This window comes from Prionailurus bengalensis, chromosome D3, assembly GCF_016509475.1.
Source record: "Prionailurus bengalensis isolate Pbe53 chromosome D3, Fcat_Pben_1.1_paternal_pri, whole genome shotgun sequence".
Lineage (NCBI taxonomy): Eukaryota > Metazoa > Chordata > Mammalia > Carnivora > Felidae > Prionailurus > Prionailurus bengalensis.
The window spans coordinates 20225875-20247633 of record NC_057356.1 but is presented as its reverse complement, the minus strand read 5'-3'; the positions used below and the strand labels follow the sequence as shown (position 1 = coordinate 20247633).

The following is a 21759-nucleotide window of genomic DNA, read 5'->3' as shown; positions in this document are numbered from 1 at the left end:
GACCAATTAAATAGCCACGGAAGTAAGTGAGAAGGTAACAGATGCACCAGACACAAGAGCCAAATGAAGGAATGACAAATGGTGCCGTGAACTCCTGGGGCCGAACCTCACCCTGTTTAGCGTTTGCGCATCACAGATGCCGTACCTTCTTGTTTAATCAGTAACTGCAGATTCCCAAGGCTTAAACTGCAGAATAAGCTTAACGTAGCACAGAGGACACCAGATGGTTGACATCGAGGCTCTTTATTTCTGACCACTGCTTTACGACCATCCATTCAGGGATAACTCCCACATCTACCTCCCAAACTCGAATCTCCCTCTAGAAATTCAGATTCATACTTCTAATGCTCTAAATGCGTCTCCCCGAAGATCCCATTAACTCCCAGGTCAACATCCCCCCCTCCCCGATCACCTTTCCTTTCGCTGCTCACATTGGGCAGGTGTCTCAAACTGTGGCTTCTGTGTTCCGTCAAGAAACACTTACGCCTGGGCTTCAGCATCCAAGTGCCCAGAACGAGGCCTGGGATACATGCATCCAGCTACACAGGCATGTAACAGGGGCAGAGAATGGGCTCCGGGTCATAGAAGGTCCTATCACCACAATGAGGACAGAGGTTGGCACTGAACCAGACCATGCCAGGCCGCCCCAGCTCCTGCAGCATCTGCTTCAGCCTGGCATGCAGGTGGGCAAGCCTGCCCAGGTGGAGGGTGCCACGGACATCCTCGTAACTCTCCAGGGGGGCGGGATACAGCACGTGACTCAGCTTGCTCAGCCCGACGGTGTGGTGAAGCAGGTCCTCCAGGACAGCCATGGAGATGGGGTTTCCACAGAAACTGAAAGTCATGAGCTGTGAGCAGTGGCTCAGGGCAGGCAGGATGGCACTGAACTGGGAGTCCATGATCCCACACTCATCTAAGTCCAGGTCCTGGAGGGTGGCAGAGGCTCTCTCTATCAGAACTTGGAGGGGCCCGGCACTCATACAGGTCAGGTTGACCCCACTGAGACCCAGGTCCTTCAGCTGACTGACATTCAGGTGCTGGGACAGATGCGTCAAGTCTGATTCCGAAAGCAGGCAGTTAGTTATTGACAGGGTCTCCAAGGGGGTCTTCAGGCAGCTGGGAAGAGACAGAGCAGTTAGTTCTAGAGGATGGAGGTGGCAGGCGGAGGGACGTGGGGATGACCCAGGCCTCGAGGGAAGAGAGGCCCACTCCACCAAAACCCAATGGTCAAGCCGATGGTCAAGCCCCAGGATGCCGAGTGCGGAAAAAAGGCACTCAAGTCAATCCATATTTCAGTGGAGTCCTTTCTCCATCACTTATGTGCTGGGTGACTTGGTCAAAGTGAACGAAACCTCAAACATCCCCTCTGCTGGCAAGTGGAACACAGCACGCCCTTCAGAGGTGTTGTAAGCACGGATCAATGGAGCAACGAGAGGCACTCAAACGGGAAGCCCGGCCCCATGTCTCAAATAAGGAAGGGAACCACTGAAATCTAGTACTGGGCCACAGGACTAGAAATGGTTTCAACGCAGGCTTCCTTCTGGCTGCTGCTCAGACCCGTCACTGGGACCTGTTTGCATGAGGCCAATGGGAAATGGGCGTGAAGGGCTAACGTGGGCAAGGTCTGGCAGCACGCGGCCCGAAGGATCTGACTTGACACCGTTCCGCATTTCTGCTCCCTCCCACTCGTGCCCAGAATCAGGCATCTCCTCTGGACGTGGAACCCAGAGCAACCCTTTACTGCCAGGGATGGGAGGCAGGTTTGGAGGGAGAGGCTCGCGTTGTCAAAGCTGCCGAGCACAGAGCTTGCGATCTGAAACCTCACGTCGGGATACGCTTTCCCTTCATCAACTCCCTCAGGTTTAGTTATTTTTTTTTAAGTTAGTTTTGACCATCATCATTCAGGCATCGTTTTCTCAGGAAGAATTCTCAAAGGCACACTCACCTGCCCCCAACCCCCCATATACAGATTCCTAGTGAGGAGTCCCTTCGAGGAGTGTGTATTCTAGTTCATACCTCCAACCTTCATCTGGGAGGTTATGTGACAACATGCATGGGGACATCATGGCCGTGTGTGGACCTTCAGTGACTCCTGCCCTCCGGCACTGTCAAACGGCAGGCACGCGGCAGATGCCCCTTACTGTTTACTGGAATGAAAAAGGGTTTGTGCCCGTCTGCCAAGAAACCTCACCATCCCTCACCTGAGCACTTGGTCCAGGCGGTCCTTAAGGAAGGAGATAGAGTCCAAATAGAGCTCCTCAAGGTAGTGCAGCCTGAGGAACTGAGAGGTGAACTGGTTGACACACTGTTCCTCCTTCGTGGGGGTGGAGTGGGCAGACATGTGAATGTGGGAGAGGAGGAGCCTACGCAGATTGCCCATCTGACCCAGGTGAGGAGCAAACTTCCCCAGGGTGGACAGTTTCCAGGTACAATTCACTTCCAAATCCTGGATAGAGTCCAGCTGCACCATTTTCAGGATCTTCTTAATGTTCTGCATCGGCATGGCGAAAATCTTCAGCTTCTTACAGCACAGGTGCAGCAGACCTTTGCCCTGCTTGACTTTCTGGATGAGGTAGGTGAGAGACTCATCAGTGGTGCCTTCTTTGAGGCAAAGATCGATAAGCACCTCCACAGGAGCCAAGGTCTGCTTGGGCCCTGGCCTGCAACTATCTACTTTTCGCCTCTTCTTCACGGGCTGGGCCACCTCTGGCTCCAACAGGGAGTATATACTGGCCCTGGTCCCAGACCACACGGTCCAGAAGTCCTGATGAGCATTCTTCCGTAAATCCAGCACCTGAAGTTTCCACCTCCTGTAGGGAAGATGGGAGACAGACCGAGAAGCTTTCAGTCAGATCAACAGGGAATACGACCATGAGTCTCAGAATCTAGGCGAGGCCCAGACATCTGGCCTGTACTTTTAGTCCATACTCTGTATGTCGGTGTCTCCTTGGGCTACTGAGATCCTTCCCGCTCCCCACTTGTAGCACCTTTAAGTGCCATGAAGAAGGGTCAGGCACATGCTTCTTTGGTCACCTCTGCATCTCAATCAGCTCTATGTGTGCACAGCCTGTTCCAAGAGTGATCCCAGCAATGGCCCCAAGACAGCTCTGAGCTTCCTCACTGGCACCAGCAGAAGCCTCTGGCCTACCCTGTGGCCCTGTACTCTCCTCTCCCTGACCCCAAGCAAGAGCTGGGACCCCGAGGGCCCTCTCAAGCTATGGGATCACCCTCACCTGGGCCGAGGCTCCTGGGCAAGCAGGACGTCGAGTCCATCCAGTGCAGCGTGAAAGATCTCCTGGTGAGGCTGCTGCTCCTTCATCAGGGCCCCCAGAGGAAGGCAGGCAAAGGGCCAGGCCTGCACCATCGCCTTCAGGGTCTCACTGTACCTCCCAGCAAAGGCCGCTATGAACAGTGGTGGGAAGAGCTCCATGGGCAGCACCTCCAGAGCAGCGATGGCCAAGGCCTGGTCCTTCAGCAGGCTCTGACCTGCCAGATCCACGAGTCTGGGTGGGGCCGGGAGGCTCATCCTGATGAATCTGCTCCGAAAAGAATCCTGGCGAAACATCCAGGGAACAAGGCTAAGTATGAGCAACCCCATTATCCCTCCAGCCTTGAGAAATGAATTCAAAGCCAAAATCACTGTTCTGACAATAACTGGGGAGTCCTCAGTTTACCCCAGTTCCATTCTCTGCTAGGTGGCTGCAAAGCCACAGTTCTGCCTGTGCGGGAGCCAGAATGAGCATCTTACCAGGCCCTGATGGGAGAACAAGATAACCACTGGCCCCATCCTTTTTTGAGAAAAGTTGATGATTATAACCTGAGGACTGAAAGTACAGAGGAACAAGGAATGCCACGTGGCCCAGCATAACCCCCTCCTCAGCTCTAACAATCAACCCAGACGGGAAAGATTAAAGAACGTCCGTACAATAAGTACCATTACGTCATTTAAAAAATTTTCAAGTGTAAAAGTGGCATAACAATGTTCTAAAACATGTGGTAGTTGGAGATGAAAAAAATACACTATTCCCCAAATGATTTTATTATGTCTCTCCTACAAATAAGAAAATTACCATTTTGTTTAGAGAAACATTTTGTTTACAGCTCATATTCAGAACAAAGCCTCCACTTTTAAAAATACTCTATGGAGTATTTTTTTTTCCTATGGAATATTTTTCAAGCTTTTAGTTTATTTTTCTAAAAAACAAAGCTCTAACTAGTAAAATCACAAAACAATAAATTTTATGAACTATAATTGCCAAACACAAACTAAATGTTTAAAATTTAAAACATCATCAAAAAAGTCCAACTAACTAGATGTCTTTTGTTTCCCAAAAAAAAAAGCTATTTGATTAAGAAATATTGTAAATGTCTGTAAAATGGCCTAGACACCAAAGCAGAAATCAAAAGGTTTGAGATTAAGGCTAAACTGTATTCCGAGGCAAAAGCAAAGCCTACTCGTTCATACGACATGGCTGAGGGCAGTGTGATGGCAGTGTCCCAGCCTGCGGCTGCCGCCTCGCCACGATGGGGCATGGCGCAGGGGACCATCGGCTCGGACTTCAGGCGGCACTCTACTGCTCCAGACCTCTGGGTCTCTCGGCTGGCTCCTCAGAAGCAATATTATAGGTCTTTCTGGCCTCACCCCCCCTTTTCAAATTCTAGCTGACATTTCAATTTCCAACTGAAAGCACAATCTTATCACTGGATCTCCATCCAGTTAATCCAGATTGGGTTTCTGACTTTCTCTATACAACTGACTGAATCATATGCCCCATTCATGAAAGAAAAAGAAAGAAAACCAACCTGGAGGTACACTTGGGGGAGTTTTGGCCACATCAGAAAAATTCAAATGTTCGAGTTAAGACAGCTTTATGCAGACAGTGGTGTTGTCCCAAAAGAAAAAAATAAATAAAATAAATTTCCAGAATATCACATAGGCACTTAAACTTTGTATTACCTAAAACCACAAACTGTGTGTCTATTCACAAAGGAACAGTGGTACAATTGAAGAATTGTTGGTCTTCCATATTTTGACAGTCAAGGCTTCCCTGAAGGAGTTCAGGTCAGAATTACAACCAGGGGTTGGCCAGAAGAAGGGAGGGGCTGGGTATTTGAACAGTACTGGCAACCAAACTGGGGACAGGACTAGTCCAATTCTGACAGCCACTGAGGGGTCTTAGAGGCAGGGAGAGAAATAAGCGTGAGCTAAAACACACATAGCCTCGTCATCAAGAAGCTGCCACCAGAAGACTTTCTCTTTAGGCTCAGGTATCCTCTTCCAGAACCTGACTTTTCAAAGGCCGATCAGGTCTAGGCATTTCACGGGGGCCTTGGCCCTAAATGTGATCTCCAAAGGCCCCTTCCCAGGTATATATTGACAACTGCTGTTTCCTCAATCCTAGGAAACAACTAATATAAATGCAACTTCAAAAAGCTCCTTCTGACTCTGTCCCTAAGCTTCTTAGTTACTCCCATTCTGCTGGGAAAGCACCATTAGGAACAGGAAAACTTTCACCCACTCTCCATATTAGGTTTTGTGCACAAATACCAACACCTTTCCCTACAAAATTTGAAGCTATATTTGACATTTAAGGATCTGCCAAATTTAGAGATGATTCCCATGCTGGGTTGGATCACACATTGGTGGTTTCAGAACACACAGAGTGAGAACATCTCCCCCCATAAAGAATTCTCCAGGCTATTCTTTACTCCTTGCATGGTGATGCCCAAACAATTCTTATATACTACTGGCAAGGAGACTGGGATTCTCTCCACGATGTTCTCCATTTTAGTATCTTCATGGAGACTGCTTTCTCCAAATTACTATTACCCGTCTGCATAAAATAGGGTTAAACTGGAATGTGCTCTCTTGGCATTTTAGCCACTAGGCAATCACCGCTACCAATGAGCTGTGAGACTGAAATTGGCAACAAAGATAATCGTAAATGTCCCTGATTATTGAGCTGTCACTGGACACAGAAATGGTGCTCTGGAACATTTCATCCAGTACCCTCAATAACTTTTGCAGAAAATTTAAAGTTCGCTGTGATTTTATTTTTAGCCCAGTGAATCCGGGACTCAACTCTACACAGGGATTAGCTTGGTAGACACCCTCAGAGGAGGGGTTTGGATGGATCTGCCCCACCAAGTGATCAGACAATCTCAATGTTAGAGAGGCCTGATGACAGACTTCACCTGGACCTTGGGAAAATAGGAAAAATTGCAGAAGTCCAAGTTTGGGAAGTGTCTGTGGGATCCCAGTATCCAGATCCAAGGGGGCAGGAGTGACCATTGCCTTCAGATCTAACGATGTTTAGTATGAACCAAACACTCTTCCCTTGTGAAGCAAGGGACACTCCTCTGTTCACCTCCACATAGATAGAAGCCTGTTGGACCAGGGGACACGCTGTGGGGTTGGAGGCAGGGGCACCAAGAGCACATACAGATAGACCGTCCTTCCTGCCCAGGATCAAGACTGGCTCCGGACAACTCCCAGGGCCAAGGCATGAATTTGAGGCATGTTCCTATTGCATCCTGGTCACCCGTTCTCATGGTCTTCATTTGCTATACAGGCCAGAGAAGCCCCTGGGCTCGTCAGGGTGGGTGCCCTGCCCCCACCCCTTCTAGTCAACAGAATTCCAACTAGGATCCCACAGCATCTATCTTATTGGGGTCTTTAGAATGTTTCTATGCCAACTGGGCAAGCCTACTCCGTGTCCCTGGCACATGAACCCACCTCTCTTAGAGCCTGGGGAGTGGCTACAATGCTGGGGAACACCTTTCCATTGGTATCAACAGAAATCAAGGCATTTTCCTCAATTCTACTGAGCACTATCTTGGAGGACACGACAAGCCACAAGGTGAAGAAAGAAAATAAACCCAACTGCTTTTCTGGATCCAAGAGGCCCCCAGCAATGCCAAAAGACACTTCCTGAGTTCCAGAGAAAGACCCCAACTCCACTGGTCTTTAGGGGTGCCAGGCTAATGAGAAGCTGGGAGCCCAGTCCTGATACAGGGGTCAGTCCCTCTCAGGCTTTCTTGAGGACGCCCTCGGGTAGACAAGATTCCACATGGCATCCAGTACGTCTTCAACATTTTCCCCTGGAGTCACACCTCTTATTACCCTGAAATATTTTGCCCTCTGTGTCTTTAAAAATTAAAGGTCTCTCTCTTGGCCCTCCCTGCCCCTTCCTGTACTCAACAAATCCGGTGACATCTAGACCTAAACACGGGATTGTTCCTTTCTTCCTTGCCAGTGAGGACCTGTCCAACGTCCAGGTCACTCTGGATCTAGCCAGTTAATTCTAAGGAAGTGTTTCTGGAGGCACAGTGGGGGAGGACTCATTCTAGACTGGTGGCAGGAGAAGGGACTAAAAAGGAAAAGGCCAAGAGCATCCCATGTGGGGCCCAGAATGGAGGGAGAGGAGGAAATGACAGCATAACAGGAGGCCAGGTCTTCTGGCTCCCACAGAGCTGTGTCCCTTAAAGGGTGGAGACATGTCTGAGACCACCTAGAGACACTGTGCACCTGAGTAAGGTGCCAGTGGCTGTGTGTGTGTGTGTGTGTGTGTGTGTGTGAGAATGTGCACACCTGCATGTCACTGCAGACCAAGGGCACAGAATCAGACAAATGGAGAGTATGGGGAGAGGAAGAGAAAGTGGCAAGCCAATTCCTGCATGCAAAGGTGACAGATTTAGAGGGAAGGTGAGGGCCCCAGCCTCGGCATTCAGCCCTTGGGCTGCTCCTTGGGATTTTGCTCTTCAGCCTCCTTACCTATCACAGCTCAACTGACTGAGATTTGTGCTTTGTGGGGGCAGGGGGGCAGCGAGAGAGAGAAAGAGGGAGAGAGAAGGAGGGAGAGAGAATGGGGTCTGGAACTGTGTCCCTGTCACCAAATTGACCCTCAAATCTTTATTTGCTTTTTATTTTTATTAAAAATTTTTGTTGATGTTTTATTTATTTTTGAGAGAGAGAGAGAGAGGGCGCAAGCAGGGAAGGGTCAGAGAGAGAGGAAGACACAGAATCCGAAGACAGGCTCCAGGCTCTGAGCTGTCGGCACAGAGCCTGACGCGTGGCTTGAACTCACAAGCCGTGACATCGTGACCTGAGCTGAAGTTGGACGCTCAACCGACTGAGCTACCCAGGCGCCCCATGACCCTCAAATCTTGGACTCCAAGCCATAAGAAGGTCATGGTAGCTCACAGTAAAGCCAGATGCATCAGGCTATCAGGCACTTTCCACTGGGATTTGTTCCACTGGACAGGAAGCAATGATCCTTGGGGTTCCAGGGACACTGGCCTCACACTTGGTGGGAAAAATCCCCTATGCCCTAAGTTGAGGGCTGACAGGAGGCACTGGAGCATGTTCACAGGGATGTCTCCGGACCAGCTGGCCCCTTGCCCCATACCCAGACACATCCTCTCTTCTCAATCCGTGATTTACTCAAAAACACTTACTGAGCGTCACGGATCTTGCATTCTATTGAGTAAGCAAATGAAAAAGCAGCAAGCTGAAAAATAAGTTAATCACAGGTTGACTTTGCTTTGTGTGGTAGAACAGGGCCATAAAAGTGACCATGCAAGATGAAACTATGCAAAGCCACCTTAACAATTCACAGGCAAAGTTATGGCTTTTCTGTGGCAATTTAAAAATTATTTTTTGCTAACCCATTAAGAATTCTTCCTATCAGTTACAAGTATGTTAAGAAATGAATAAAATAGTAAAACTACTGTTTATTTAGTACACTGATTTTAAACACTAAAAATTAAATCCCTTCTCTGTAAAAAAAAAAAAGTATCAAAAGTGGTTTTAACATTGCTTATGGTTCTTCTCCTATAACTTTTGGTACAGAATCAGCATCTTTTCTGTGCCCTGACAAACTATCATGCTGCCTTCTAAGTTCGGGGAGGCTTCCGATATCTTATCCTTCGTGTTTTCAACGCCATGACATATTTTTGAGAGAATTCCTTTCGTGTGAAGGTTTTTGCCAGGATCAGTTCCCCCGGGGTATCTTCAACCCTTTGTCATAGCTGTAATCTCCCTTTACACTTCTGCGGGAGATGGGGACTGTGCGCTTGAAGCTGGATTCTCAATCACAACAATGAGTAAAAAGAATTCCTCGTGTTTGGTAGAACTTAGGAAGTTACCAAAGCAGTTCACTTTTCTAGCCTCTACTTTCTCAAGACATAAAATGTCGGGATGCTTAGGCGGCTCAGTGGGTTAAGCATCTCTTTCTTTCAGCTCAGGTCATGATCTCACAGTTGGGAGATCGAGCCTTGTGTGTCGGGCTCTGTGCTGAGCATGGAGAAGTCACCTGAGAATGGGAACATTCCACTCATGGGGTCAGCAGGTCTGTACCAGCTGAGTCTGTGGGTCCTGTCAGGCATCCAGAAGGATGGGTTGGGAGGGGTGCAATATTCCCAGGAAGAAATCTGCAAAGGCCTGAGCTCACTGTCTAGAGGCACCTCTGCTCAGCAGCTCTGTCTCTCTGGTTGAGACAGGCTCAGAACAACTCCTGCGAGAACCCATCTCCCCTGCACACCCTCGGCAGGAGCAAGTAAGAGAATTCACTGATGGGGTGTCACCCACAGGATCTGAGGTACAGAGGCACATGCAGGTCCCTGCCACATGTGAAGCAGGGGATAAGAAGGGGGGCCCAGGGCGGCGCTGGCGCCACAGGAAGTAGACCTCTGCGACATCTCCACCGTGGCCTGGGTTCTGCTCTGCTCATCTTCCTAGCACTCTGCACAGGTGAGGGACACTAAGGAGGGGAGACATTCTGGTCGCCCGGGGCTGACCCCTCTCTCCCCCTCTGCCCCAATCTCCTCTGGAATCATGGCTTTCACCTTGACCTCTCCTCTTTGCAGGTCCTCCTCCTCTCAGGGTCTTGGTCCCAGCGTGTTCTGACACAGACACTCTTAGTATCTGTGGCTCTGGGATGGAAGGTCATCATTTCCTGCTCTGGAGGCCACGGTAACTCTGGGCTTATAAGCCAGGCATCTTGCTATCAAGGATGCCCATGTGCTACCTGACACAATGCATGAGGTTGTCCGGGGCCTCCGTCCCTTCTCCAGTTTCAAGTCAGACCATAGGCCTCCCTGATCTTGGGATTTGTCTGGAGCACTAACTGGGCACTATTATTGTTCTCTTTCAAGGAGTGTCCCTTTACCCCCAGTGGCCCAAGCCCACAGGGCAGTGAGACCAAAACTTCCCTGGGCTCACCCACTCCGTCCCTGCTTGACACCAAACAGGAGTCAAGTCTCTAGGGTCTGATGCCAGCCCTGCTCCTGCCCCCAAGCAGAGGTTGTGAACATTACCGTGGCTTTGGGAATGGAGCCCCCAGCACAAGACAGTTCCTTCTAATAAGAAAGCAACAGGACAAATGCTCCACTGGGGAAATGACTGGGAAAAAAATAAAAGCTCCTGCATCTTCCTCCCCTCTTGAGCAGCCTCAAGATGCAGACTCCATCCAGCTCCTCCAAGATAAGAACAGAGGGAACAACAGGGCTTTTCCAGACACCTAAGATGGGGGGGGGGGGGCAGCTTACCTGAAGATGTCTTCTGTCCACTGTGGTCCGGCTCAGACCGGCCTCAAGGTCCTCCAATACTTGGTGTCCCTGGTCTCCTAACGTCTCAGTCACCTGTTATCTACCCAAGTCTGAGAGCAAGAACCAAAACGCTCGAGAAACAAAGAGGCTGTGTGTTAACACATGTATTGAGCAAGCCACGGGCTCCTATGAAAATCTCAGCGAAGACTGCTGAGGAAATTGAATACTTGAGACCCGGTCCTGCCCAATGGGGGGGGGGGGGGCGGGAAACCCTCTAATCTCCAAATCCGACTACCAATTTCTCATGAGCTGAACCAGAGCACAATCTGGAGTGGCAGACCCTGTGGTCAGTCAAAAGCAACCCTTCCCGCGAAGACACAGACCACGTTTCTGCCCCTTCTTCTGTCCCCCCATACCCTGGCACTTCCAGAGGGGCCAGATTCCTAGAAAAGCCACTCCATTTCAAGTGCATACCCATCCAGCTAATGAGATCAAACAATAAACGCAGACGCCCGAGTTCGATGAATTATTACGTTTGAGACTCATAACCACGGCCACTTTTACGAAGCAGGTGGCGTACGTGGCCTGACCTGAGCCAGAGCATGTTGTTCGGTCTTCACTCCAACCCTCCGTTTTGATAATTCACTTTTCAGATAAAAAATAGGGGCGGGAGTTGGGGGAGGGGGGGTGCTAACCAGCGATTAGTCCAAGGTCACCCTAAGAGAAAGCGGAGGATCCGGGGCTTGAACTTACGTTTTCTGCAGACCACGCACTGGGCCACGAGGTCTCCCGCGCACAGAGGCTGGAGGGAAAGGACGCGCAATGACTCAGCAAGCTGCACTGAGCTCAGCCTCCGCAAACAGCCTTATCTGACCAATCCCGGTTTCTCTTTCCTTCCAGGGCAAAATCTCACGAGATCTTAGGATCACGAGTGGGGTCGCCCAGGGAGTCCAGAAGGGGTTTATTTTAATGAGCTAGAGAGGATGCAAGATGGGGAGGGGGTGGTGCCTGTGGCCACGCCCACTTGGCTGCGAGGTGGGAGAGTGGGGGGAACCAGAGTCGCGGTGGGGGATGAGAGATGGGGACGATAAGGGTGGGTTCCACGGGGTACGGAGGGTCGGATGCGGTAAAGGAAGTGGGGGATGGGGCTGGAGTGGGATGAAGGAGGCCTTTGGGACGGAGGAGAGGCTCGAGGCCTGGAACTCCCCCCCCCCCCCCCCCCGGAGCGGGATGTGGGGTGCCGGGGCCCTGAGCGAGGCTTCTCGCCCCACTACCCCCTCCGTGGCTAGAAAAGATGTTTTGGCCCTTGGCCACTCCAATGCCTCCTACTCCCTGGACTTTACCGTTTATGTAACCCCTGCGGCACAGGAGACCCCAGCTGGGGTTTGATTAGATCGTCCTCTCTCTGGGGTGTGCTTTCTTCAGTCTCTCCCCCCCCCCCCCGAATTTGGTTTTCCAGAGCTTTTTCAGAAGCCAGATTCTTGGGTTTGCACTACTTACCTCCCCCAGTCCTCGGATGATCTCAGCTTTCACTACTCCTAAATGCAGGCTTCCTCTCTTTCAGCAACAAATAATTTTTGATAAAATCAGGACTAGACCAGAAGGCTGAAAATGTGGGAGGGCGGTCGTGAGAAGCGGGGAGGTCAAGGCCGCCGAGGAGGGATGGATAGGCACCGCCCGGTACCCGTGGTCTGGTGGTCGGCGTCTCTCAGCGCTGTGGCCCCTTCACCCTTGGGGTTGTGCGTCAGGGGTCACCAGGGGGCACTGGGGATCTGGCAGCCCGAATGGTTCCAAGACCTGTGTTTGCAAGGCCGGTGTCTGGTTTGAGCACCTGCTTCCGGTCAGTCCGTTTGGGAGAAGAAAAGTCGGGCTTCTGGGGAGATGGCAAGACCCAGATGGTTGAGGATCCTTTCCCGGTGAAAAGAGAGGGGTTAAGAGCAAAGCGGAGGTAGCTTGTACTTCAATTTAAAAAAAAGAAGGGGGCGCCTAAGTGACACAATCCGTTAAGCGTCCAACTCCTGATCTCGGTTTTGGTTCAGGTCGGTCATTATCTCAAGGTTAGTGAGATCTAGCTCTGCAGGTTCTGGTGCTGGCAGCACAGAGCCCGCTCGATATTCTCTCTCTCCCTCTCTCTCTCTCTCTGCTCCTCCCCTGTTCACCTTCTCTTTCAAAATAAATAAACTTTAAAAAAAAGAAAAGGAAGTACAAGGGGTTCCCCGGGTGGCTCAGTCAGTTAAGTGTAGGACTCTTGATTTCGACTCGGGTCACGATCTCAGGGTCGTGAGATCGAGCCCTGGCTCCATGCTGAGAGTATGGAGCCTGCTTGAGAGTCTTTCTCTGCCTCTGTCTCATTCTCTCTCTCTAAATAAATAAATAAACATTTTTAAAAAAATAAGTACAAGGGGGAGGCCCCATGCCTCCTTCACACTGGCCTAAGGGACTATACCTCCTCACACTTTGAGATTGTGTTTTTTCTGGAAAGGGAGGTAGGGTCAGGCATTGTGCCTTGGTCATATAGAGGGTCCTAAATCTGTTACCACAGGCCGCAGGAAGGTCCTGGTGGCTGAGAGTAACAGGGAAGTAAAGGCTGGGTGGTTTTTGTGGGTCTATCTTGCCATTCCTCCAGATATCCCTATGCCTGTGAGGTATAGCAGAGCTGAAGAGAGTGTGTGAATACACAGGTGCATGCAAATGAGGTCATTGCCTTGATCCCCATTGGATCTACTGTAGTCATCCAGAACAGAGCTAATTTAAAACTCAATTTTTTTTGTGCTTGGATCTGGAGACACTCAGCCTCTCCTTCCTCTGGTCTTCTGCACACCTCCAACAAACATTTGTCCTTGAGTGCTACTGATGCAACCCTCAGGCAGATATACTTAGTCTCTGGCTCATTAAGTTTAGCATGAAAACTGAAAGAAAAAAAAAAAAGACCCCAAAACAAGAACACCATTGTTTTAAAGTGGCAAGTTGTAACTAACTCTCTGAAGAAAACAAAGGGGCTGGTATGCAAAGTTACAAAGGCTGGCAGGCTCCTCCCAGTTGCTCAGGAGCCCTGAGGCCTGATTGCTCTTTTGGTGTTGACTGCAATTGATACACTGAAAAGATGAGGTCTGTAATATTTGAAAGCAAAATGCAGATCACATGATTGATCATACAATGCAGTCCTCTTCACATAAAATTAAAACATGAATATTCCATTCATTCATTCATTGCTTCAAGTAATCTTTATGAATGTTTACAGTATTCCTGGGAGGAAGTGAAAGTTACATGGGCTCTCCCTTCTGGGAGACACACAAAATAAGCAGGCCAAGGTGTCCAGAAGATGGTCATTAAAATAACACTGGGTATATTGAAATACCTTTCTGTATTTATTGGAACTTTTTCTATCATATTTTTTTCTTGACCAGCGATGAAAATAGAGCTATTTTTATTTTAGAACTATGAAAAAAATAGAGGGAAATTCACTAGAAGGCCAAGTGCTCACTGATCCCTGGAGGTGGTACTTCTGTAGCTCCAGGCCCCACAGATCCGGCCTCCAAGTAATTTCTTGGGAAGAGGACTTAGGTCCCCCACACCTTTCCTGCCTGGGGCAGGTCATCTGCATGCTCCTCTGGGTGCTAAGCCTCAGGGCCTGGGGCAGAGGAGGAATTAAGAATCATCAGAGTTCAGGAGCAAACTTGCATGGAGAGTCCCCTTGCATCTCAAACTATGCAGAGGGGGTAAGAAAGTCTTGAGTGCCCTGCCCGAGTATTGGGGTCTGAGGAGGAAGAGCTCTGGGGTGTCTTCACCATGGCCTTGGCTCCACTTCCCTTTCCTTCCCCGCCTCACTTAGGACACAGGTGAGTGCCCTCAAGGAAGAGGTCATGTGGGTGCCTGGACTGACGCTTCTCTGCCTCTTCCCAGGTTCACCTGGGTCACCTTCTCTGCATTGCTCCTCCCTCTCTGCGTCCTGGGCCCAGTTCTTTCTTGACCCAGCCTCCCTCCGTGTCTGGGACTTTGAGACAGATTGTTCCATCTCCTGCACAGAAGTAGCAGCCATACTAGAACCTACAACCCTGTCTTCTGGCACCAACAATGAGCGGGAATGGCCCCCATGTTCCAGACGGATGCTGTGAGTCCTCTGCCTTCAGGGATTCCAGCTCTATTCTCAGGCTCCAGGTGTGGCGATACTGGGTCCTTGACCATCGCTGGACTGCAGCCTGCGGGCGAGGCTGATTATCACTGATAGTCATAGCATTTATCTGCAGTGCTCCAAGCCCACTGGGAATTGAAGCTTAAAAGATCAAAGATGAAAACTATTAAAGAAAAAGATTAAAACCTGCAGTGTTCCAGACCTTCACACAAACCAGGCAGTCAGGCTGTGATTTCTCCTGTTCTTTCCGCTCATCACCCCAGGGGCGTAGGTGCTTCAGGAAGGGGACCCCATACAATTCCTGTTGCTCTTTATGATGATGTTGGAAAGAAAAACAGTTTCCCAGGGGACAAAGCTTCACAAAAATGAAAGCTTCCTCCTTCCTCTGGGCCTTGGGATGCAGACTGTCTCCCTCTTCAGTGGCAAGACCATGGGAAGAACAAGGGCTTCTCATTGGGCTGAGACAGTTCAGGGACCATGTCACCTGAATACATCCCTCTGCACCTCAGTATGGGTCCATGGGTCTGGGCACTCCTGCACTCAGCGACAAAAGTCTCCCTCCATCTTACCTGTCTCTACCTGGTTTGGACCAAAGTGACCCAGACGATCCAGGTATTATTATCCAGTTTTCCATTGCTGGGTAGTAAACCACCATGAATCTAGTGGCTTGAAAGAATACTCATTTATTACTCCACTTTCCCTGGATCAGTTTAGCAGGGTCTCCTGCTCGGTGTCTCTCCAAGCTGAAATGAAAGTATGGTGGCTGCTGCGTTCTATTCCAGTAGCTCAACTGAGAAAAAAATCTGCTTACAAGTTGACTGGCAGAATTCATTTCCTTGCTGCTATATGACTGAAGCCCTGGCTTTCTGACGGCCTTTGGCTGTCGGTGTTTCTGGTTTCTAGAGATGGCCCACAGCATCCTGACACATGGCTCTCTCCATAGGCATGGCTGTTTGCTTCTTCCTGACCAGCAGGGGGACCTCTTTCCAGTTTGCTAAGATGGAATCTCTAAAAACATATTTCTACTTTTCTTATATATTACTTGTATTTATCATATTACATATAATATGTAGTAATGTATATTATATTTTTAAACATAGTGTAGTTTACACATAATGTTATATTCGTTTCAGGTGTGCAACATAGTGATTTGTCAACTCTATACATTTTGCTCTGCTCACTACAAGTGTAACTGCCATCTGTCACTGTACAAGACTTTTACAATACCCTACTGTATTCCCTATTCTATACATTTAATCCCCATGACTTATGCATTCCATAACTCGAAGTCTATATACCTCCCACTTTCCATCACCGATTAGGCCCTACCTAGCAACTACCAGTTTATTCTCTGTATTTTTGTTTTTTTTTTGTTGTTGTTTTTTCCATTTGTTTTGTGTTTTTAGATTCCTCGTATAAGTGAAATCATATGATGTTTTCCTTTTTCTGTCTGACTTATTTCACTTAGCACAATGCCCTCTAGGTTCATCCACGTTGGTGTAAATAGCAATATCTCATTAAGAGGGAATCTTACAGCACATAATGTAATCACAGGAGTGACATCCAGCCATGTTTTCCATTTAATGTAACCTAATCAAGGAGAGACATCTCATCACCTTTGCAGTGCTTATTGAGTAGAAGCAAATCACAGATCTTCCTAAATTCTAGGGGAAGAGATTATGCAAAAGTCATCACAGGATGCATCCTCTACTGTCCTCAAATAAGGAGACTTCCAATCCTATTTTTAAGCTCAAATCCATTGTTAAAGCCTCTTGTGAGAAACCTCAGCAAGTTTCACTATGGGAATAGCAAGAGGTAGGAGACTTTGTTCTTAAGCTTTCAGTGTCCCTGCTGTCATACTTCTCTTAGTTCATGGGCATCAACCAGGGGAACATTTAGGTGACTGACCATGCTTCTGCCCCACACTAGCCCCTCCCCTCTGCTCTCTGACCACTGCCCTAAAACCAGGCCTCACACCTTCATGCACTTCTTTCTTGGGATCGCTTCAGTACAAAGGGTTCCTCTGTGCCTCCAATCTCTGTGAGGGAAGTTTTTCTTTACACACTTCAACCAACGCAACATGTTGCAACAGACTTAGTGCAGAAGTCAATGTGCACATCCAACAGTTTTACAGTAAGCCAGACATTAAAAAGATTTGCGGAAAGGAAAAAAAATTCAATGCCTCATTTTTTTTCCTAATCTTTGAATACAGTCCTATTTCATTTCATTGTACTTTGAAGATACTGGGTTTTTGGTTTTGTTTGTTTGTTTTTACAAATTGAAGGTTTGTGATGACCCTGAATTGAGCAAGTCTATCTACGTCATTTTTCCAATAGCATTTGCTCACTTTGTGTCTCTGTGTCCCATTTTGGTAATTGTCACAATATTGAAAACTTTTTTCATTATTATTATATTTTTGTGGCGACAATCATTGCGACTCACTGAGTATGACGTAAACATAACTTTCATATGCACTGGGAAACCAGAAAATTCATTTGGCTCTCTTTATTGATATTTGTGACATTAATTTAGTGATAGTCACTTTATTACAGTGGTCTGGAACTGAACTGACAATATATCTGAGGTACGCTTGCATATGATAAAATATGTATAAATTATATTTATTTACCTGTGGTTTGCTTAGTATTGTTATGTATAATTAAAGTAAACATTTTAAAAATGTTTTTCAATTTTAATTAATCTGGTAAATGTTGAAAGATGTTATCCACACGAACAAAATCTTTGGGGGTAACTCCATAATTTTTAGGAATATAAAAAGATACTGGAACCAAAAGTTTGAGAACAACTGACTTGGAACAGTTGTTTACAAAACAATAAAAACATGGCTTTTCCCAAGTGGTGAGATGCTTGGTGGTGATTCTTTTCTATTTATATAGTTATATTATTATTGAATCTCCTACAAGCCATGCTAATACAGAGTTTGTGAGTAGGGTTATGACATAACCTCAGGTACATTTCAAGGTCCCTATGGTTGCTATGTGGTTCTCGTGGGAGATCTTGGCTTGCCTCTGGTTTTGAGGACATCCTGGAGGTAGAACAGCAGGGCTTGCTTTTGGAGAGGATTCAGGTCATAAGGGTGAGTGAGGGTCAAAGGTAACACCTGGAACTTCATCTTGACCCCTTGACATTAGGAAGAATGAGAGAGAAGCAAATATGAAAAAAAATATCTAAGAAGTCTTCAGGCACCGTGTTAAATTTGCAATGTCTCCACTGTTAGGTGTAAAAAAAATAATCAAGTACAGCTAAGCACATACAATATAATCCTCTTCATATGCAATCATAAATATATGTAATATTTATTTCCTTCTATTCATTCAATAACTAGCTAGCAATGCTTTCATGGACTTTATAATACTTTGGGGGTGCTGAGGCAGAGAATTATGAACACAGCATTAAAATCTGGGACTAATGAATTATGCCTAATTTATATGGGCAAACATTCTTTTGGATGCATAATGATGTGTCTGGAATATGGTCTCTAACAGGGGAGGACTCTGGCAAGAATTTCTTTTTTAGTTTCAATAATATATTTTATTATTAAATGTAGAACACATATTGGGTTACAATGAATTCAAAATATTACTATTTCAACATATAGTCAATATTTTAAACATCATTACTGTGGTATTTTACCTTCATTCTTTTGGTACTAAGTCTTCTAAATCTTTCTCAGTTCATTGCAATCTCAGTTCATGGCTAAATTTTCATCAGTAATGCTTGATCTGTATTTAGATTTCATAAAATTTGGTTGAAAAAGTAGATTCATTCACATACTCAAGTTGCTCCAAACGATAACCGAATGGTCATATTTTAAATTTAAATTTAGATCGAGTTAAATTAAAAATTCAATTCCACAGGGTCACTAGATATATTTCAAGTGCTTAATAACCACGTGTGGCTAGTGGCCACCATATTGGAGATTGAGCCCCTGGGCATCTATTTATTATGTGCATCACTGCAGGTAAGACAGGGATGAGTCCAACACAATCCGTTTCCAAGGGTAGGGGAGAGGGTGGTAGTGTTGCTAGGACTGTGGCCTAGGAGAAGCCACGGTAAGCAGTGTGTTTACCTCTGTATGGCAAATGCAGCCACAATCAGGGACACAGCAAGGAGCCCTTGTTTGGGCACCAGGGTCCCTCACCACCATCCAGGGCTCTGCCCGGTCTCCTAGGGAGGGTGAGGGTTAGGCTCACTGGTGCTCTAAACTGCTCCTGAGATTTCAATGACAGGAAGAGATGAAGGAATGACTTACTATATAGATACATACCATGAACGTTTGTTTGGACTGTTGTGGAACCCCTGAATGAACTTGGACTTACAGTTCTGGAGTCCTGTGGTTTCAGCTCTTCTCCCTTGAGTAACCTCTGCTCAGCAGCTCTGTCTCCCTTGGGACTCTGCCTCAGATCTATTTTGAAACAGATCTTTCAACCATACCTTCCTGGCGAGGGTCCCAGGAAGCACAACATTTTGGAGGGCCCCAGACTCAGGGTCTGGAACCAGATAGGGCAGTGAAAATGGTCAAGGCTCGGTGAGCAGATAGGCATGAAACCCACTCTCCAGTCTCCATTCCAAAACAGGGCAGCCTGGTGGGATAAACAACCCCACCCAGGGCTGTCCTGCCCAGCTGTGGGCTCAGGAGGTGGGCTCTAAATGAAATACTCCATTGTTGATTTTGGGTGAACTTATTCTTGCTCAATTAGGGCATTGGTCCTAAACTTACCAACTATCTTTGTTTTTGTTTTCAAGCTTAGGGCTCGGTTTGCCCTGACTCAATGTTCCTCAGCATCCAGGGCTCTGGGACAGAAGCTCTGGAAGCAGCAGTGAGCTGGGGATATCATGAGGTGTCCTGGCACCAATGAGGCCCAGGCACTGCCTCTAAACTCCAATTGATACTGTTGGTTCTTAGCCTTCTGGAATCTTGTACCATTTCTCTGGCTTGAGATCCAGCAGCCCCAGCTTCCCTACCATCTCCAGGCTCCACCATGAGGACAAGGCAGATTATGACTATGTGTCATATGTGTGCACTGGTACTTAGCACAGTGCTCCAAGCCCACCAGGGAAGTGAGAGCAAACTCTGCTCTGAGCTCATGGGACTCTTCCCTACTCTTATCCCTGCTTCCCTCTGTACAGGGACATTTCTGCTTCTGTGGCTGGGAAATTCAGAATTTCTCTCTGAATTCTTCTTCTGGCTCTTAATGAAGGGCACAAGGAATCCTCTCTGGGTCACAGGTCTCTGGGAAAATAAGACCATCTCTGCTGAGTAACAGGGCCCAGAATATGGCTGCCATCCGATGCATGGAAGTCAGGAGCAGGGGACCCAAAGAGTCTTGTCTGGTGCATTCAAGGTGCTCCAAGCACAAACTGATGGTTAAATTCCCCCTAAACCAACTGGTCCATATCACAGGCGACACCCATGCATTCAACTTTGCTTTCACCACATTCTGTTCAAGATGGCCCTAATAAAGGGGCCATTCTTCTGCAAGTCCATTGCCAAAGCCCTGGTAACAAGAAAGCCTTCAAGATTTGCAGAAGGAATAAAGAGAAGGGGGGACAGATGAGACCCTCCCTTTAGGGTCTCTCCTTTGACCTGACACTCCAACAGTACTTCCTGGGACAGAAATGGGGGAGAATTAGAGGGACAGATCTGTCCAGAGGGACAGGCTCCGTACAGAATTGCCTTCCCACAGACCCCAACCCACTGTCCCTGTACCAAGCTTTGCACATGCATCGGCCTCTTCATTTCAGTGAAATATTTCCCAATTGGTTCTTTTGTCCCATCTGTGGAAAAAAAAAAGCTGGTGGGTTTGTCTGGTGTGCCACTCTCCTCCTGGCCTGATTCCAGTTATCCTGCTAGATGAAAGAAAAGAAATAAGCACATCCCCGTGTATCATGAATATTTGCTCAGTCCACTAGGGAACTTGCGAACAGATCTGGGCCTCCAGTGGTGCTTCATGCTTCTTATTTTCTCCTCCCGGAGAGGCAGCCACTTCACAGGGACTGGCGGGAGAGGCCTCTCCTCTCCCTGGTGGCATCACATCCTGGTCATTTTGTCCTTTGTTTCTATAACTCTGGCCAGGGGCTGGGCCTGGCATCTTTGCACACATCAAAGGAGGAAGGAGCAGGAGGTTGAGAGGCACTGCCCAGGATGTCCTGGGGACTTCACACTGGTAACCCCTCCATGCCTGCGATGGGAGGGATGGAATCCTTAAAAAATAAACCTGCTGGGGACAAGTGTGAGAATGCATAGGCGACTTCCTAAAATTTCTTTAATTGTGTAAGGAAAACGTCCTGTTAATACTTCTTTGAATGGAAGCAATAGCAAGTGGGGTGCCTGGGTGGCTCATCGCTCAGGTAATAACAAGAGCACTACGAGCTCGACTGTGAACAGGACAGGATTGTACCAGTGGTTATTTCTGGAACTTTTCTTTCCCTGGAGTTCTCCCTTTGTGGAGGCTCAAACAGTACAAATAGCCTCCCAGGTTTCCCTGAGTATTGGAATTAGCTAAAGAAAACGACAGGCCGTTTAATAGTAACTTTTAAACATTGGTTGCAGAGAGCTCCCGTTTCTGGGATATATTAGGACACGACTGTGCAAAACAGATTGAGAACAGCCCCTCAGAGTGTTTCCTGCACATGCACCTCAGTAGGTGTGGTGGCCTGAGTACTAGCCCCCAAAGATATCCAGTTCTAACCTTTGGAAGTTGTGAATGTTACCTCTACGGTAAAAGGCACTTTGCAGATGTGATTAAGGATCTTGATGTAGGGACTGTGTCAGTTCATTTTACATGCTGACCTCACTGGCCATGGGGAGACCAAATTAAACATGATTTTCTGGTATGTCTGTGAGGGTGTCTCCAGATGAATTCTAGGGATTAGCATTTGAACTGGTGGACTCAGCAAAGTGGGATGCTCTCCCCCATATGGGTGGGCACCTTCCAATCCATTGAGGGCCTGAATAGAACAAAAGGCCGAGGAAGGAGGAACTTGACTTTTATTTTTTCCTGTCTCACTATTGAGCTGGAACATCTTATGCCATCTTTTTCTGTTCTCGGACTGGG

At 47.7% G+C, this 21759-nt stretch overlaps 1 protein-coding gene and 2 gene segments (V, D, J or C); 2 read left to right on the top strand and 1 right to left on the bottom strand.

Annotated features, from left to right (window-relative positions):
* The window catches only part of LOC122470393, a 644196-nt gene that overhangs the window by 293623 nt on the left and 328814 nt on the right, over nt 1-21759 (top strand).
* LOC122470388 overlaps nt 1-21759 on the top strand; it is a 901179-nt gene that overhangs the window by 568355 nt on the left and 311065 nt on the right.
* On the bottom strand, nt 228-12627 carry PRAME (PRAME nuclear receptor transcriptional regulator). Of its 5 annotated transcripts, none has more exons than XM_043557915.1 (7): nt 12049-12627; nt 11302-11350; nt 10549-10679; nt 4804-4867; nt 3234-3553; nt 2202-2810; nt 228-1116 (listed from the first exon to the last, which is right to left on the bottom strand). In XM_043557915.1, the coding sequence occupies exons 4-7, from the start codon at nt 4834-4836 to the stop codon at nt 540-542; spliced, it is 1539 nt and encodes a 512-aa protein (XP_043413850.1). In that variant the 5' UTR covers nt 4837-4867; nt 10549-10679; nt 11302-11350; nt 12049-12627; the 3' UTR covers nt 228-539. The 5 variants fall into 5 exon arrangements, with proteins under 5 accessions (XP_043413850.1, XP_043413851.1, XP_043413848.1 ...); XM_043557916.1 differs by having other exon boundaries at nt 10549-10658; XM_043557913.1 differs by lacking the exon at nt 12049-12627 and having other exon boundaries at nt 11302-11515.